This window comes from Bombus affinis, chromosome 2 (assembly GCF_024516045.1).
Source record: "Bombus affinis isolate iyBomAffi1 chromosome 2, iyBomAffi1.2, whole genome shotgun sequence".
In the NCBI taxonomy this organism is placed as follows: Eukaryota; Metazoa; Arthropoda; class Insecta; order Hymenoptera; family Apidae; genus Bombus; species Bombus affinis.
Window position 1 is genome coordinate 15,812,789 of NC_066345.1, and position 18,131 is coordinate 15,830,919.

Below are 18,131 nucleotides of genomic sequence, written 5' to 3' on the forward strand. Positions count from 1 at the left end.
TTACAAGCGTTTTCGTCCGATTCCTCTGCAAGATTTTGCATTATTCAAGGCTCGTTATTTCACAACGAATCTGTAAATTTTTGCTACCTCACCTTTCTAATCGTATATTATAATTGCGTTCAATAATTAATTATCGAACACATCGATCTATCGCTTGTCACCTTGCCGGTCCCTCGGCCGCGTATCATTTGCCTAAGTGGTTACGAATTGAAAGTGGACGTCATCGTAATGACGTTTCGCGGAATTGACGGGACGAAATTGGTAGAAAATGGAATTAAAGGCCGCCGATAAAATCAACGCGACGTACAAACGAGTTAGATATTATCGCGAATAGACATCTTCATTCCTTTGTTAGTTCTGGCTCAGTTTTCCACGAGCGTTGAACAAGTTGAAGAAGTTATATACGGAATATTCGTGACGAGTGTCGAAGAAGTATAACGTCGGCGTAATAAGATGAGGATTAAGTGTCACGGTAGCCGTGGATGGTACAAGAAAAAGCTAAAGAGTACGCGTTTACGATATTATTTCGTTGTAATTTCGATTTATGGTAAAGTAGTTGTAACTTTACGCAACATAGTCGATTATTACAACATTACATATAGTATTTCTATTTTTTCTGGTATTCTAGTATTTCTATTAGTATTTTGTTGTCTCTTTATTCCTTCGTATAAGAGTTCACACACTGCCAATATTACCATTGCTTTCTCCTCCAGCCAATTTCATCGTTATTCCTCTACCTTTTTTCTCGTCTGTCGATTCTATTACATCGTTCGCGTTGTTTCATCCCTCGTCATTTCGAATTCATTTGTCCCAACGATTCCCCACGGTAGAGTGCTCTTCATTCCACATGGAACATAAATTACTATAACCAATGTATCAGCACTACGTATTACATCATATTTATGTTCCTTCGAAAATAAGATAATAAATCGTACGAAACGTTACACACGATAACACGGATCGCGTTACGTTCTTTTCTCCGTATGCTGCAGAATATTCCAGACGAGGCAGATTTTGCGTTTAATATCTCGTGTTTCTATTGGCAATTAAGTGATTGCCGTTCGATGTAAAGGTTCTACGTAAAATAGCGATTTGCACGCTTTCGATAGTTCGCCGCGTGAATATCTCGACGTCGTTGAAATACCGATACGAATATAAAAATTCATATTTCGATAAGAACGATTCAAAAAATTCCAAAACTATGCGGAAATTTGTTTCCTCCTCTAACCCTTAACGCTGCAAAGTGTACCTTTCAAGCACTGTAGATGAAGCCGATCAATATGTATCAAAATATTGTTTCCTGATAAAATCGTTGAAATGGTGGGGGAAATTGTTCTTTTGGCGACTAGAAACAGGCGTAATAAATGTTTATATACTTTACAAGATTTCTCAGGAGATCTACAAGTTTGTCAAATTATTGGTAAGTCAGCTTGTAAGTAACTTTCGGAACAGCGATGTGTATGGCAGGCAGCACATAAGGAACAACGTTTAGATGGGAAACTGCATATGATAAATCAGTTGTCGAAAGGGAAAAAGAAAAAGTGTTTTGTTTATTCATCGAAAGGAAGTAATGTAGTAAAAGAACAATTTTCTACTGTGAGATATGTGAACGCAAACCCGGTTTGCAATGTTTTAAAAAATTCCACACGTTACTGAATTATAATTAACACTGACTGCCACGGCGAAATCACACGTTTCGCAGAGGGCGCCACGGGAGTATTTTTATTATTCAAAGCATATAATGGCGAAATAATAATAACTTGAAGATGTAAGACAACATTCTTCTCCAATGGACCGTTTATCTCATTGGTGGTCACGAGTGACCACCGTGGCACCTTGGTAACAGTTGATAGCGACATATTGTAACGAGGCTTCGTTTATTTCAACAAACCATTCGCGTTCGTTGTTTCTTTGTAAGCAAAACGTGCGGAATATATTGTCGAAACGTATAGAAGATATTAGTAAACGGTATTTGCTCGTTCTATATATAACAGTAAGGTATGTTCACGCTTGTAACTTCAATTATACGATTATAAAGCAGCGTTTATGATTATTTTCTAACCTGTGTTTATAATAATATTCGTAGATTACTCCTCAATGATATGGACGCAAACACAGTGCACCGTTGGATGCCAGATTCGTTCTCATTTTTTTTTTATCGATGTTCTAACGAAAATGTTTAATCGTTCAATGGGGCATTTCTTATTTCAAAGTATCTTCTATTTTTCAGTTATATTAAAAATTCCCTAACTGTCAATTTTCATTCAATTTTAACAATTGTAAAAAGTTCAAGCGCTCCGGTTACCAATGACCAACGTGGCGTCACAGGAGAAACCGTGACGGGTCGTATATGACCCACGTGGCAGTCAAAGCGTTAATATAAATATTGTAATCAAAATTCTATTACTTCTGAGACGAATAAAGATTGTTTTATGACGATGAGAATAAGTTGGAGTTGTCGGTCGATATTTACAATTAAAAGTCAAAGCGTTAAGGGCTAAATATTGTAATACGTGTGCAACGTATCTAGCATATTTCATGTATTTTTGTATATGTAATTTTTTTATAAATATTCACGTTGTAATTAAAATATTCATTTGTTTCGATGCAGATAGTCAACTGAATATCGGACAAAGTTTAAAGCGATTTTTTCGTAATTATTGCCAGAACACAGGGTTGCACGGTTTTCGATACATCGTTACAGGCGAGACAGCATGTCATAAAATAATTTGGCTCATGGTAAGAGGAACATTCTTGTCCACGTTTCTTGTCGCGTCGAATAATCTCGATGAAAAATACAAAAATTTCTTTCATTCGTTTAACGCGTAGATCTGCTTGGCAGCGATCGTCTTCTGCGTATTGCTGATGTTACGTTTGTGGCAATATTATTCGAACAATCCTACGGTGACGATAATAGACACGTCAAACCCCATAAGGGACTTACATTTTCCAGGTATCACGATATGCAACAACAACAAAGTTTATAAACCTCATGCTGATAAAATCGCGCAGAAATTGTAAGTAAATCGTAGTTCATAGCTGCTTGTACGTTAACAGGTGTGCCTTAAATCCTTCTCACGAAATTCTTTCACATTCTTAATATCCTTGAGATCGTAGATTGTGTTGTATAATTTGTTGCACAAATTTTCAGAATTTAGCGTCAGAAGTTAGGTGTTACAAATTTTCACAGTACATAGCGCTTGACTGCTTGACAAATTTGTTTTTCTCAGTATATTTTAGCAAATAGAAAGCGATGTTATATTTAGTACGAATTTAATCTTAAGATAATTGAAACGGACACTCGTTGAAAAGCGACGTTTATTGTGTAGGACTTTGATACCTACGCGAACAGAAATAATATTCTATTTGAGTAAAACAGTATAATTTGCAAATGTGATGTTGCAACGCTATACAAAACTTGCAAGGATCTATGAATACACGTAAAAATGAACTCATTGTAACGCATTAATAATACCGGCGCCTGTCGTCACATTCCTTTTTAAAACATTAATAACGAAATGTTCGCGACTCGATAACATCTTCCCCGATAATACCATATCGCCCCTAACATCGTTATTATTATTTATTTATTTATTGCCGCATCGTCTGATAGTCACGAGCTACTACAATTACATTACGCAAGATAACACATTTCACACGAAATTAATTGATATTTACATGCGACGAGGAAACGTTACGTCGCGTGTGTCCAATCAAATTATAGTGTCGTCGAGGCGTTTGTAAATAAAAGCTTGTCATCGCCTTAGTATCGTACGAATCCTGACATTTTTCCATCTACAAAAGTATCTTGTGTTTATTAACACTACAACCACCACATTAGTCAAATTGATTAGTTCTACAATTTCATTTAAAAATTCTTACTTCGTGTTATATTTTTTCTCCGCAATGATGTAATGACTTTCGCAACGATAACCAAAGGAATAATATAACGAATTTTATCTTCTTTTTTATGTATTCAAACTGAAAATAATTTTGTATCGAGGCTACTTATACCAATAGCAGTCAAAATGAATGGTACTTGTCAAAGTGTAAAAGGATCCTGCAATCTGTTTATCGAAGCCCAATTAATCAGTTTCCTCGTTTTGTACAACCTCCCACACGTTTTCCAAACTTTTAGCGATCGCTAGAACGCTAGATGCTAACGCTAGAAATGCCACAGCACTCAAAATGATTGGATCTACAATTCTATAAATGTGTCAACCCTTGTTAGGGATCATGGTCCCAGATGGATTGATAACGTTGAGGCTGAGGTTGACTGATCGAAGAACCAGTGGATGAATTTGTAATAGAAAAGTATATTGAAATACTTAAAGGTATAAGTATAATGTACAAGTTTATGCTGATTCAGATCCTTACTCTCTTAGTGTTACTAGACAATGGAATGGTAGGGAGCACGTTCATATATTTATAGCAAAAGGACATTACCAAAAAAGTTAAGCTTGTAGCTTGGGCTAGAGGTTACAGAGAACATAAATAGAAATCTGTTTATTAGTTTCTTTGTTCCTAGACCTTGCAACCCAAAACATAATGTATACTCAATACAATAATATGCACCGCCCCTTATTTAGAATATTTCTGAGTAATAGCAGTCTCTAGGTCACAGATATACACAAATAAAGATGTAGAGTTTTTCTTCAAGTACTTACTTCAACAAATAATACAAAAAATGTACTACATAACATGAAATTCCCTCTGCAAGAAAGTAATGAATCAATAAATATAAAAATATTCTATTATCACGTATTTTTTAAAGACCAGTCATTTTTACTGGTTTTGATAAAAATAGCTTCGTTCAAGTCGGTAGTTCCAGCGTTAATCTACACACTTAACGTCGTTCGTAGTTCTATCTATACTGTGTTCTTCCAATCGGTAGCTTTAAATTAATTAAAAATCTTATTGTATCCAAATTCTATCGCAAGGTTTTTCGCCAGTTGAACGTTTCAATTTTCTTAACTACTTCTAAAAATACATTAATGAGGATAATTGTATCGATATGTAAATAATTTCGCAACGTAGAGCGCGTTTTTAGCTTCTACGATAAGTGTGAGATACACGAAATCCGATAGACATATGCAGAGTGTTCGAAAAGGTCGAGGACAAACTTATATCGCGTGTTAATAAAGTAAAGTGGATACAAAAAGTTGCTACAAACTCGACGACGATTTATCTAATAGTTGCGAGCGAGCAAAAACTGTTATCAATCGTTTAGACAGTTGCAATAAATATTCGAAATTTCTTTCCCCTGCAACGATGCAGACTTCCATTCGTCCCACTCTTTCAAATATTCCCATTCTTGTATTTTCTACTTCTAAACCCACTTTGCACACATTTCCAAAAGCTGGTCCGCCGTTTCTATCGCATTTTTATAAACCAACTGTTACGCGCGAATCCATCGAAACAAAGGTCCGCAGAAGTTAGATCCGATGATCCGGAAGGCCAACTAATTGCTCGTTAAAAATTACCTCTGTGTATCCGTATAACGAATCCAAAGAACAAATTGTCTGGAAATCTTCGAACCCTCGTCGTTTTTCCACCAAGAATTTTCGAATATAAATCCATATACGAAGCTTCCTCTTTCACTTGCTGCTTCCTCTTATTAACGCGTATCGTAAATTTCCTGTCGACCTTTTCGGACACCCCGTACATGGACTGCATGATGTTCGCCGAACATATTTCACACGTAGTACACGCACGCGTCCAATAAACGAAACGGAGCAATCAAGCTGCCAGATATATATTTCTGAGAAACAATTTCTCTCAATAGGCTGAATTATGGATTCGACAGTGACATGAGCAACAAATTGTTCTCTTCGCTGATGAAACTGATACGACCGGACAAAATTGAGATCGATAACGCAACCGCGTCCTGGGCCCTCGACATCCTCGGTTATACGGTCGAGAGACTTATGCTCGAGGTGAATAACGTTGTTCTTACGTTCTGACAAATCCGTAGAGGACTCGTGTAGAGGATGTTTCATCGTGAGATTTATTAGACGAGATTGCTCGTTGTTGAAACCGTCGAATATATTTCGAATAATTAAATAAATTAATATACAGACAATATTCGCTGTGACGCTCGTACGGTGTATAAGTTGCAAAATAAGATTGCTGATAAATACTGATAACTGAACTCTTTTAGGTTGCGTCTGTTTATCTATACTGGTCGAGGGAAAGTCGGAAAATTCAAATTCGTCTTTGTTCGACGGTTGCACGTAGCAGCGACATCGTTTTGCCTGGAGTTTATTTATTATTACATTACGTGTATCCTAAAGATCTTGATACTCAGAGGCAAAACAACATGATTTGAATTGTCCTCTACTCATGTGCCGCTACAAATCCTTCCATTAGCCTCGTTGATCAAAAAAAAATAATCGTCCGGCTCGCGGAGAAGATGCGCTCGCTGGTTCTTTTTTCCTTTTTTGTTTAAACGAAAGAGAGAGATATAAAGCGACGAAGAACAAGCAGGCAAAAGTATTTGTCTCGTTAAATCGGTTCTAAATGGATGGATAAGTTCATCGAAGAATTACGTTAAGTCATCCCATAAGTTCGTGCCGACTTTTGTGTATACATTTCATGTGTCGGTTTATAAACATACGGCGATAAGGGACCAATGCACTTGAAAAATGGGAAGAAGTTGTACAACGAGAGGGGGATTACATTTTTTCACGAAACTGAAAGGTATGTGAACAATCTTAACATATATAACCGCTCGAAAAACGGCACGAACTTATGGGATGACCTAACATTAATTACGCTTGTTCCTCGAAAATTTGTGAATTTTTCTCTCTTCTAGTGTTTCCAGTTTCCATCGAACGAGAATTTCATATTCTCTCAGCCCTTTCGCTGCAAACGCTCGACAAACGCGATAATCCACACTTTGTTACAGTTGATGCATCCTTGTAACTTGTTGCTAGTGAGATGCGGCTGGTTGGGACAACTTTACGACTGTAATAAAATTTTCAAAACCGTCAGGTCGAACGAAGGCTTCTGTTGCGGCTTCAATTACCATTTTGTCGGCGATTACAGGTAAATTCGAAAATCCGGAAGTTTCTACCTATATCGAAACTGCGCTCTTTATAATCCTACGTCTAATTGACAGAAGCTTCTGGTAACGAAACATAGAACGTAGCTGATACGTTCGGGAATATAAAAAGAAAAAGTTTCATCGAAACGTCTCTGCCCTTTTATTTATTTCCTTTCGATATTCTGTCTCGATTAATTTTCCCTATCAGAAATTTTGTATTCTCTTCGCCGATATAAACATGGAAATTTAATGTCGCATGTTCGATTGCTTCTAGTGACGAATATTCTTGGTTAATGAACATCACGATGGACTCTGAAGAACTAGACGTATTAGATTCGAATAGTTCTTTCCCGGGTGTTGACAACATACTGGTAATAGTCTGCAATGATTAATACGTAAACGTATCGTCTGATAATTACTCGGCAAATGTTCACGAACGAGCTGAAAGGATTAATGAAGAGGTTAAACACACGGACCTTCTGCTTCAGCACGTGCCTGGAACAGGAAGCGATATTGGCTTGGCGGTGGCGTTGAACATCGACGCTGACAATTACAAAAGTTCGGTGAGGCAATTTGTAGGTGCCACGGTTTTGATCCACGATCCGTTAGATTACCCGGATATCGGTGCACAATCCGCCTCTCTGCAACCGGGCCACGTAATGTCGATGACGCTGACCGGCACGAAATTAGAAAGCTCCAAGGATATTCAGAATATACCTCTGTCTAAAAGGATGTGCTTGTTCGATGGCGAGGTACGTGAGGCAATTGATGTACGCAGTGATCAAACAAATCTATCGGTACATCGTTAACGTTCATCGTATTTTAGCAATTACCTCTTTATTTTACCTATTTATATATCGTACAGATTAATACTAAATAATTAAGAAACGAATATATTAAATTGCAATAATTGTTCGTCGTTTATTTATTTATCTCGGTCTTTGGAAATTGATAACGAAAATGACGCGATCGCGAGTAGCAGCGACAGACGAAAGGAACTTTGTACGGGGAACGTGGAAAGTGAAATATTTTCTATGTTTTTAAGTATATTTCGAATGTCATATAATAAATGTATGAAGTAAAGTATAGATATATTTGAATTTTGTAATTGTACGTGTACGTAACGCGATGTCATGGTTTTTAAATTGATAATACATCGCAAGGAAGCTTCTTCTAAGAATTAATATTAAAACTAATTACTAAGTAATGTTATCTCTCTGAGAGAAAAATAACATTTTATATTTTCTGCTTTGAACTTTGTGTGAATATTTCCCGTCGAATTTTCCCAGCGCTTAATGAGATCGCCGTGTTAGACTTTCTTGAACACCGCCGCTATTAACATTGTCGAAACAAAAATAAGAACTTCAAAAAGCAAGGCCGGTGTGACCTTTTGCGAGACCTTTTTAATACACGTTCAAATCCTACACTTAAATTTTACAACGAGGAATTATTTATTTACAAATGCTGTTACATATTATACATTTCTCATAAGCAGCTTTTTAAACAAATCCAAGTAATATTTTTTCGCGTCCAAGAGGCGAAAGAAGTACAAAATCTGTAATCGTGTGTGACTTTTGGGAAAAACTATCGATGTAGTTTAATTTCTCTGAAAAGTACATTTCTCTGAAAGCACCTGGATTCTTTTATCTAAAGTAGTTTCCAGGATACGGGAACTTTATTTCCCTTTAACGTGAACCTTAAAACTGAATCATCGCCACTAAAAGAATATCTCGCATCTGCCAATGGTATCGTCATTCTGTAAAAAGTTAATCAAAATCGGTGTTTTTTAATTGAGTAATTTTCGTAGACCGCGGAGCATCTCAAAACGCGGCAAACGCACTGAACCTGCCTTACGCCGGCCCCGTCAAAAACTGTTGTGTAACGAGAATATAAAAGAAAGTTCACGAACGTACGTACTGGACATATTTCATAAACATTGTTGGCCAAAAAATAAATGCAATTGTGAAATAAAAATTGTATCAACGAGTCGGACAAGCTGAAGAGAATACTAAAAGTGACAATCCTCGTTAACTAGAATCGAAGAAATTTCTCGTAATATACGTGAAATAGCTAATTTTTAATCATTTTTCTTTATGAAACGTTTAATTTAATTTAATACGCGTGTATAGAATTTTTAAAACTTCGTACCATTTGAATGTAATTTACAAGACAATAATAATAAAAAGAAATTTGTTTTCTTATTTTTAGATAGCCGGAGAACGAAAATATAGTTATCAAACGTGCATTTCGGAATGCTTACAACAGAGAATTTATGGTTCCTGCGGATGTTTACCCTTTTTCTTTCCAGACGAGCGTGAGTAATTTTTAGACGTAACTTTTGTTAAAGCTATCGATTATTAATAATTTCGTCGAATTTTAAGCGATAGAACGCAGAATCGCGGAAGGAAACGTTGAATTTCATAGATCGTACCTTTCGCCAAATAATATTTCAATGTTACACGCCCGAGTATCAAAAATTCAAAGTTATATGTCGATAAAGATGCAAATTGGCGGGAAACCTTTTCAGCAAACTTTCCCGTACGACCAAACAGCTCAAAAGAAATTTAATTTATGATATACATAATTCATCGTGATACATAATTCATGATATAAAAATTAAAAAATTCATCGAGGATAGAGCACAAAGTGAATAGCAGAATATCAACCTGATAAAATCAAATTCCCTCTACAAAAATCATATCCTTTGTTCGTTTACTGTTTTTTAATAGATCCGAACGTTCGTACTTGCTATTTGACCGACGTGGATTGCATCTTGTCCCGTAGAAGTAAGTTCGTTAAACACTCTCTTTTCTATAATTTATCATTTCATTTAACTTACGATTTACTTTTCTATCACCTGTTAGTATCGAATTAATCGAAGTCGAACGAAAGTACGAGACGTATCCAGAAAATAAGTTCCGAACTGCTATCAAAAAGAGGCAGAAATTAATTTTCAAAACCTCGGAAGACCTCAGAAAGGCTGTGTGCGACTATGTCGGCTTTGAAAGCGCGAAATTTCCTGTTGTATTTTTCTAAAGCTCGACGTGTATAAAATACTGCGGTGAAAGAATATTTCGAAATTCTAGAAAAACGCGCGAATTATACGAATACGTCTGCCACTGAACACGAGTGCGTTCTTTTATTTCAGCGAAAGATCAATTAAAAATTATAAACGCGTTTATCTCGAAACTAGATTTTTCCACTTTGCAGCCGGTTGATCTTCGAAACTTATCCGATTAACTTGAAACTTTTATAGATTATTCCGCGTAACATTATCTACGTTGTAGCGTATGATTTTCTCGATATCTTAATCCATTTTTTTCTTCTTTTATTTCTTTTAATAGACGTTAATTAAAGTTGACTTTTTCAGGGAAAAATAAAATTTTATTCTCAAGGAGACGCTATTTTCGTGTTTTTTAAAGTCACGGAAAAATCGTATGCTACATCGAGGATAATCTGTTAAAAATATTTTGCTTTCTACCATCCAGTCATATTCGCCGCTGGGTACAAGTAAACGAGATCCCGCAGACGATGTCCTACCACTCCGTCATTTTGTAATTTTACGTAAAAAAAAAAAAAAAAAAATACCAATCCAGAGCTAAGATGTTGCTCAAGGTTATCTAAAAACATCTTGATCCTTTAACTAATACTCGTAGGCGAAAAAAAATCCTACATTTACCTTACTTTTTTAGGCCTGCAGAGTTGGCACATCCTTTGGGTTGGCAACTAAGTGATTACGGATTTTGTCATTAAGTGGTATTGACAAAATCCGCAATCACTTAGTTACCAACCCAATGCTTTCGTACGCAGGTCATGCCATTAGTCAGACACTTGTCGCAACAGAGTTCTAGTTTCTGTGTCCTCGCATCGTAGGACGATGCCACCCATATGATGAGCATAATTTCTGAAATTCCAGACGATGCACAGTGGTCTGTCTGTTAATGATGTGGCGGGACAATAATCCAAAATCACGACCCATTGAAAATGAATAAATCTTTGTCATACCACGAGCCACCCACTTATTGGTATTGCAACGTCACCTGGTATGCAACTTTGTATGTGTTTCGTATAAATATCGATCGGCGAAAGGAACGCGAACCGATCGTTCAGCAATCGATTCTTAAAACGCACCGGTATCAGCTAAATATCGCGAGTGCTTGGTTGTATCGCGATTTAAATCGTCGGTATTTTTACAAGCAAATGGCAAAAATTGAGTTCCAGCCACGTGTTTTAATTTCCACACGAATGGAAACAAAATACGATCGTAAAAACGAATGTTCAATAACTTTCGTTGGAGAAGCTGTAGGATATCCAGGCACTTGGTGCAAATTAAAAACTTGTTATGCTGCTTACAATTGCAAATATTTGCAATTCTACGTAATTTTACTGTCTCTTCGTAGTAAGGAGAATCAAACTGAGAATAGGAATTCGGATTTTGAAACGCCATCGAAGATCGAATGGTGAAAATTTCAAGGATGCTGAAACAACGTCCATGGTGTTTCTCGAACAAATGAGAAATATTTACACCTGATCGATGTCACGCACTCAAATCTTTTTGCAGCTGTTTCATCGCCGACTTGAAACGCCCATCGAATGCGCGTACAGCCAACTCGTTGGAAATTTCGCAGAGGCTCGTTGTCGTCTCAATTTCAAAATTCGTACAAAAGTCGTACAAAATTCGGTTCGAAAATCGGTGGATGAAAAATGGACGATTCTTCGGGTTACTCTTCGTGGGCAAACGAATGGAAAGCGACGACATTGTGAAAATCGTGTGAGGTAGCCGTGCGTTATATATTGTCCGTGCATGATAGTTGTAATTGCTGGGCCCCGTCCGGAGTAATTGTCGCTAGGGGCTGTAAATGTCGCTGCCGGGGTACTGCTGATTTTTCCTCCGTTTTTTGGTGCGTGGAAGAAAAATCGGACTCCGGTCGCCGGGATTCGAACCCGGTGGTGGTATTTGGCTTGTCGAGTGCCGCCACACGTTTTTCTTTTTTTTAATCTTTGTTTATTAATTCCAGGTTTTTTACATATTTTTTTTTATTTTTACATGATTTTTTTCCAGAATAAACGCTGAATTCTAATTGTAGAGTGGTACAGGCGAAAGTACCGATACGCGACGGTACGACGTAGCCATGCATTATTACATTTTTTCTTTTTTTTTAAGATTATTATTGTAACTTAAATTTAAGCCGCTGTTGCGCTGTGCTTATGTACGATATTTTAATTTATGTCCTGAAAGCCTGGACGCAAAAACAGGACAGCCGCCACACGTCTGTTGCCACGAACTTGTTCTCTGACTGTGCGCAATAAATCGTCATCGATGGACGGACGGTCGTGCACGTTTTCACAACACGTCTTGTCGTAGCATCACGCGTCGCTTGTTCTTCATACGCTTGACGAAGTCGACGATGAATGGCTGCCGGGTTCGCGTTTCTTTTATTCAGAACGCGTTGCACGGTCCGCGGGCCGCTCTATTGTTTCAAACGTGCGAAAAACGAACAAATACCCGTAAACACGATCCGATTGTTTCCAACTGGCAATTACGGCTTGTCAATGAACAAAGGAAATTGGCGTGCGTGTGCGCAATTCCGATCGTAGCGTTGCAACAGCGATATTTGTTAAGGGAACATACTTTGTGGAGTCGCCTCGTACACGAAATTCAGTGTTAAGATGGACTGTATCGCTCTAAAATGAAAATTAACGAACCAATAGATGGCAGAAGATTTTCAGGAAACGCGTTTAAAGAATAATTTAATAACAACTATTTTTTTTTAAATAATTTTTACGAAAATACGAAACGAATAGAGATTATTTTTAATCGCTTTATAAGAATTTTGTCATTTTTCAAGTTTAACATTTTTGTTTCATTTTCTGAGCAGGAAGTTTATCGCTGGTACAGTCGGCGCATATCAACGATTGCAGTTGCCTTCCGCAATGTAACGATAAGAGTTACGAAGTGGTCTCTGAATCGATACAAATGAACAACGTAGGATACGATTCCGAATTGGCGTAAGTCACAATATTTTTTAACCCTGCTGTGCTCATTCTCCGCTTAGCTGTATTTTTCTCGTGTTAAAATACGTCTCGTATGTACGTATAGTACGATGAAATTGTTATCGATGCGCGTGGTTTCTCATTTCGGTCTGACATTTAAAAGAACCCCTTGGAAGATTAGAAATTTTGTTTAAAAATTTCCTTCCCCTCGTAACAGAAATGCAGCTTTTGTTAACGATCTTTTGTCAGCGCCAGATTATGTTAGACATTTTCGAAATGTTTGAAAATGCAAGCTTCTGTCTACAAGGGTTTATGGGGAGAAAATTTGTTCGTTTACAGACGTGGCCTAGACATCCAGAGTACTTCGTTTCTGTACGCGTATTTTCGAGATGGCACGTACCTCGAGTACCGGAAGCAAACTATCTTAGGATGGGACAGCCTTCTCGGTAAGAAGGACTTTCTCGGAAAGTCATCCACACGTTCTACGTTTTTTTAGACTATCTGATCGTTGGCATAAGTGGCTAATAGGAAAGCACGGCTAGGAGAATAAAGTAAAATTAAACTGACTTTGTCGCGTAACTAGGCACGAGTTGGAGAAGTTCAATCGGGAAAGAAGGGGACGATGGAAAAGTTTGCACGGGAGAATAAGGGAATTTTCTTTGAAAGTTCGCGATTAAGATCGTGATGACCAAGATATATATTTTGAATCGCGTTTATCTATTTATGCGGCAAGGTGAGGTCAGCTTAAAGTAACAGAAAGTAATTTTATCAAGCGTGCTGCGAGCTTCGTGTAATCTTCCACACAATCGTATTTTTCTAGCGTTGAAAAGTTCCTTCACTTTGAAGATGAAATTGCAAAATTATTACGTTGTACATTCCGATTTTGCATATAAATATTTAATAGTAAAAGTTAACCGAAAGTTAATTGAGAAGCTCTTTCTCCCTTGAACGTAGTTAACAAAATTCGATTCTAACGTTAATCTATATACGTATATTATATTCGATAATGACAAATTGTATTTGAACAAATTATTCCATTGTATTACTCGCTCCAGCTGTCATTCAAATCGATATTAAAAGCACGACGTGAATTATAATTAATCACAGGCAAATTAATCATATTACCGCAATAATCGCATTTCTTATATTTTTAACTTTACCTGAATTTTAATAAAAGAATAAATTTCAGCTTCCTTCGGAGGAATCTTCGGACTCTGCCTCGGTGGTTCGGTGATAAGTTTAGTGGAGTTCGTGTATTATTTACTTGTAGACATCTTTTCATTTATTAAAGAGAGAACAGAACGACAGGATCAAGATCTACCACCTGCCTCCAAATTATTCGTTTCTGTGCCCGCAAACATGAACCTGAAGAAATATAGTACGTCGAATTTGAACAAACGCGTCTACCTTGCATGGGACCAACAGCTTTCTCAACGAATTCGGAAAAGCTCCGAATTCACGTGCAATATGTATCATGAATAATCAACGATATCGTGTTTAATTGCGTATTATCGAACGTGCGTAGAATATCTGGCAACTAATTTCCAATTGATTTTCACTGTCTAGTAAAGTTTGACGTTTAAGAAGAACTTAATTTAACGCTATTTAATTATCATCTAATATAATCTATCAGATAAATGGCAAAATGAAGATCAGCTGAATGAACAAGAAATGCCAATACCGTAATTAACTCTATTTGAAATTATAGAAATTTAGATCGCATTAATTAAAATGCTAATTATTACTATTTGAATGTTCCTTAAATCTCGTTAAAACTGTCCACCCAATCCAATATTATTTTTCTTGTCGTTTCACGCTGCAATTATTAAACAACGTTTCAACGACTAGAAACTCCAACAAACATTCGTCTTTTACGAATCACCGCTGTTTGTACCTTGAAATTCACCCACCTGGGGGGCGACTTTATTTCTGTCTGTCGATGACGCAGGCGGTCGGTACAGAAAAAATTTGAAGGCGTTTTCCGCGATACGAGGGAAATGGTAGCGAAAGAAAATTATGCTGGAATAAAGCTGGGGGCCAGCTTGGAAAACGAGGCAAATTAGAATCGCATCCAACTTCAAGAACCGACTTGAATTGAACGCTGATGAAACGTCGACTTCACCCACGTTTAATCGCGATTAAACGAACCTTTCTCTTTCGCTTCTTAAGAAGAAAAGAATGGTATTCGAGGAAAAGTTCTGTTAACGCGAATTCTTTGTATCTTAGGCTCGTGTAAAACAGCGCTGATTTAAAGACGATAGCGTTTTTACAGAATTAAAGCGACGCTAAATCTCCTGAAGCTTAATGTTAAATTGACAATGAAATTTTATAATCATAGGATACCTTTTACGTTACTCGTACTTTCTGCGCTTTCCATTCAAAGAAATCTAAATCGTTATTTTCTCTACGCTCATATACAGCTTCCTCGTTGCTATTCATAGGAAAATGTAAGGGCTAAGCATCGTTAAACAGAGAAAGTTTGCCAACAAGGAAAACCTTCTCCTTTGTCTAAAACCATAATGAACATAGGCGCTTTAATAAGTTACAATGATTTGTATAATATATCTTCTTGAATATTCATTTGTATTTAATATTTGTATAACAAGCTGGCAAACATTGATTAAGTAGAATTTTGCAGTCCTACAGGCGGCAATTCTAATGATAATTTCATCGATTTAATTAGTAATCCTCTATAATATTGTTATTGTGATGTTATAATAAAACGAGATTGTTTAGCAAAAGAATTTGATCTACGATGAACAGCAAAGCTTAACCATGATTAACGACGAAGAAATTTCTTTCTACTGAGTGTAATAGAATGGCTTGATCGATCCGCAACGTGTAATTATAATCAATTAAATTGTTATCCTTTCGATCATATAGGTCGTATGTCTCTAGAAGTATGTTGCTAGAAGTAAGATACGATAATAAGAAAGATAATGAGGATTAAATTTGTTAGAGTCATTTCTACATACGTCTTTCGATTCGTTTCAAATTTTACCAGTATAATCATGACAGTTCTGTCTTGTTACAATGTTAGTAAAATTTTCAAACGTTTCATGTAGCTATTTTATGTAATTTATATTTTATCAATGTAATCGTGATAGTCTTGTCTCGTTGCAATGCTAGCAAACTTTCAACATCTTCTATGTAATATGACACAATATAGCACATGTAAAAATTCTCTATAATAATCGTTCGTAATACTATTCTGTGCCATGATACATAGTACGAACTTACAACAAAGTAAGTATGCTTCAATAATGTGATCTTTGAGGAGAAGATCATGCACATGAGCGCGTGGATCAAAAACTTCTCCGTTGGTCGGCGAATTTTATTAAGCGGTCATAATAAGCAGGTGGCCTCGTCTTAATCATTTTCAAGCGTTAACGAATGAGCTTTGATGTATCCATGGTAACAACCGCGGATAACGGTTATCGATCCCCCACGGTTCTCGAACACCTTCCGTCACTTCCGTGACGATAAATTAATAGCAGGAAAATTTCAGATACACATCCACGTACAATATTCTTGTCTGCTAACGTCGATTGCCAATTGGAGCGAGATAATTTCATTTCCGAGTATTTGCCGCGGCCAATGAATAACTAATTTGCTCTTTAAACCTGCACAGCTGCCACTTGCCACGTGATTTCCCATTGGCCCCCCTGTTCCAGTATTTTATCTACTTTCCTCATCCAGCCTTTTCTTCCTTTCGTTAAGATAATTATGAGTAAGGACGTAACGTTTTCTGTATTTTATAGCAGATGTCTACTGATTAGACTACGGGCGTTTATGCAAATTCGTATTTTTACGAACACGGTAAAAGAAATCGTAGAGAGGGGAAAAGCAGTGATTCGTTTCACCTATCGAATGTTCTAACCAGTAGGAGAGCCCTGTTGTAATATTTTCAAATGCCATTCTATATCTCGGAACTCGATGATCACAATGAATAGAATTTTGTAAAATTATTTTGGAAACTGTTATGGTTTACTATTAATTGAATTCCATGTTTTAGCAAGCGACACGAGCGCGAAGCATGTGCTGCGCATTTAATTAATAGAGTTTAATTTAATTAAAATTTTAATTGCCGCCTCATTTTTTAAATGGCAATGCGCATATTTGTTTTATTTACTGAATTATCGTGCGTATCCGGTTGCGCGATCAGACTTGTTATTATCTAACTTTCTCCCTTCTTGCTTTTGCCTGCGGTATCGCCTCACGTGCCATTTTATAATTTCAAATAATAAATGGTATCCGACAATAAAGTTTACATTTCAGCTAACGAACTCTCAAAAAATCATATTGTATATTCGACTGTTAATTATCGCAACAAAGTTACGAGCAACTGACAATGGCTCGAAACTACTAGCTGGTTATCATAAGCTCTGAGCGGTTGATATCGATAATTAGAAAGTTTAACAATTTGTCGGACCGTGATACTTCTATGGCATATTTTAAGTTGCTTTTTACAGTTCATCGACGACGACTGAAATTTTCAGTTTTCGTGAAATTATAACGATACCACGTTTCTATTTTTAATTTGAAAAGTCGACGTGGCTTCCTGTAGAAGCGGCTTTTCCTCCTCTCTTTCCATTCCCTCGGTTCTCTCCTTTTATCTCCGCCGCAACCTTACTTCTGCGAGTGAATATTACATTTTTCAAGTGTAACGGTGAAAATTCATGGACAGATGAACATGATCGCGGCAGAAATTTAAGGGGAGATATTTCCTACGAGTTCGATCAATTTTACCAATTTCCACGTAATATCAGTAATTTTACAAAATCAATTTATATGATTTTTGAAAAATAGAATTCGCTCTATGTAAAGACCAGATTGTAAAGTTTTACGATTATCAATTTCAAGATTTACATGTTCACGTTATTATGGAAAATTGCTTTTTTATCAAATATGCAAACAATTCTGTAGACCGTTTCTTTCTTTGGAAAAGCTACGTTTATACTACTTTTCCACCGAAAGCATTTCCTTAATCGTATCGTTATTTTTAATATATCTATTTCGGTTAATCAATTCTAATCAGTATATCCAAGACGAAGCGCCCGATTTCGATTCGTTAATTTTGATTCGCGCTGCA

General features: G+C 36.7%; 2 protein-coding genes across 4 annotated transcripts in view; one reads left to right on the plus strand and one right to left on the minus strand.

Moving 5' to 3' along the window:
• Positions 1-17,808, minus strand: part of LOC126928876 (phospholipase A1-like) — a 241,015-nt gene extending 223,207 nt beyond the window's left edge. The window contains exon 1 of the mRNA XM_050744728.1: positions 17,798-17,808. The gene's annotated coding sequence lies outside the window, so the exon portion shown is untranslated. The remainder of the gene's footprint in view (positions 1-17,797) is intronic.
• Positions 237-16,233, plus strand: LOC126928870 (pickpocket protein 28-like). Of its 3 annotated transcripts, none has more exons than XM_050744715.1 (12): positions 242-505; positions 2,612-2,739; positions 2,830-3,017; positions 5,786-5,936; positions 6,908-7,047; positions 7,320-7,416; positions 7,534-7,797; positions 9,254-9,359; positions 9,775-9,831; positions 12,925-13,054; positions 13,379-13,485; positions 14,229-16,233. In XM_050744715.1, exons 1-12 carry the CDS (start codon positions 454-456, stop codon positions 14,519-14,521), a joined length of 1,713 nt encoding a protein of 570 aa, XP_050600672.1. In that variant the 5' UTR covers positions 242-453; the 3' UTR covers positions 14,522-16,233. The 3 variants fall into 3 exon arrangements, with proteins under 3 accessions (XP_050600673.1, XP_050600672.1, XP_050600671.1); XM_050744714.1 differs by lacking the exon at positions 242-505 and adding an exon at positions 647-1,420; XM_050744716.1 differs by lacking the exons at positions 2,612-2,739; positions 2,830-3,017 and having other exon boundaries at positions 237-505.
• Positions 17,809-18,131: the final 323 nt, after the last annotated feature.

What these genes read in the sequence shown, in the direction of transcription:
- LOC126928870 (XM_050744714.1), top strand. Translation starts at nt 1,318, where the DNA reads ATGGTGGGGGAAATTGTTCTTTTGGCGACTAGAAACAGGCGTAATAAA. An exon ending in ATAAAATAATTTGGCTCATG is followed by an intron (nt 2,740 to 2,829) that starts GTAAGAGGAACA and finishes TTTAACGCGTAG; the next exon opens with ATCTGCTTGGCAGCGATCGT. An exon ending in TCGAGAGACTTATGCTCGAG is followed by an intron (nt 5,937 to 6,907) that starts GTGAATAACGTT and finishes ACTTTGTTACAG; the next exon opens with TTGATGCATCCTTGTAACTT.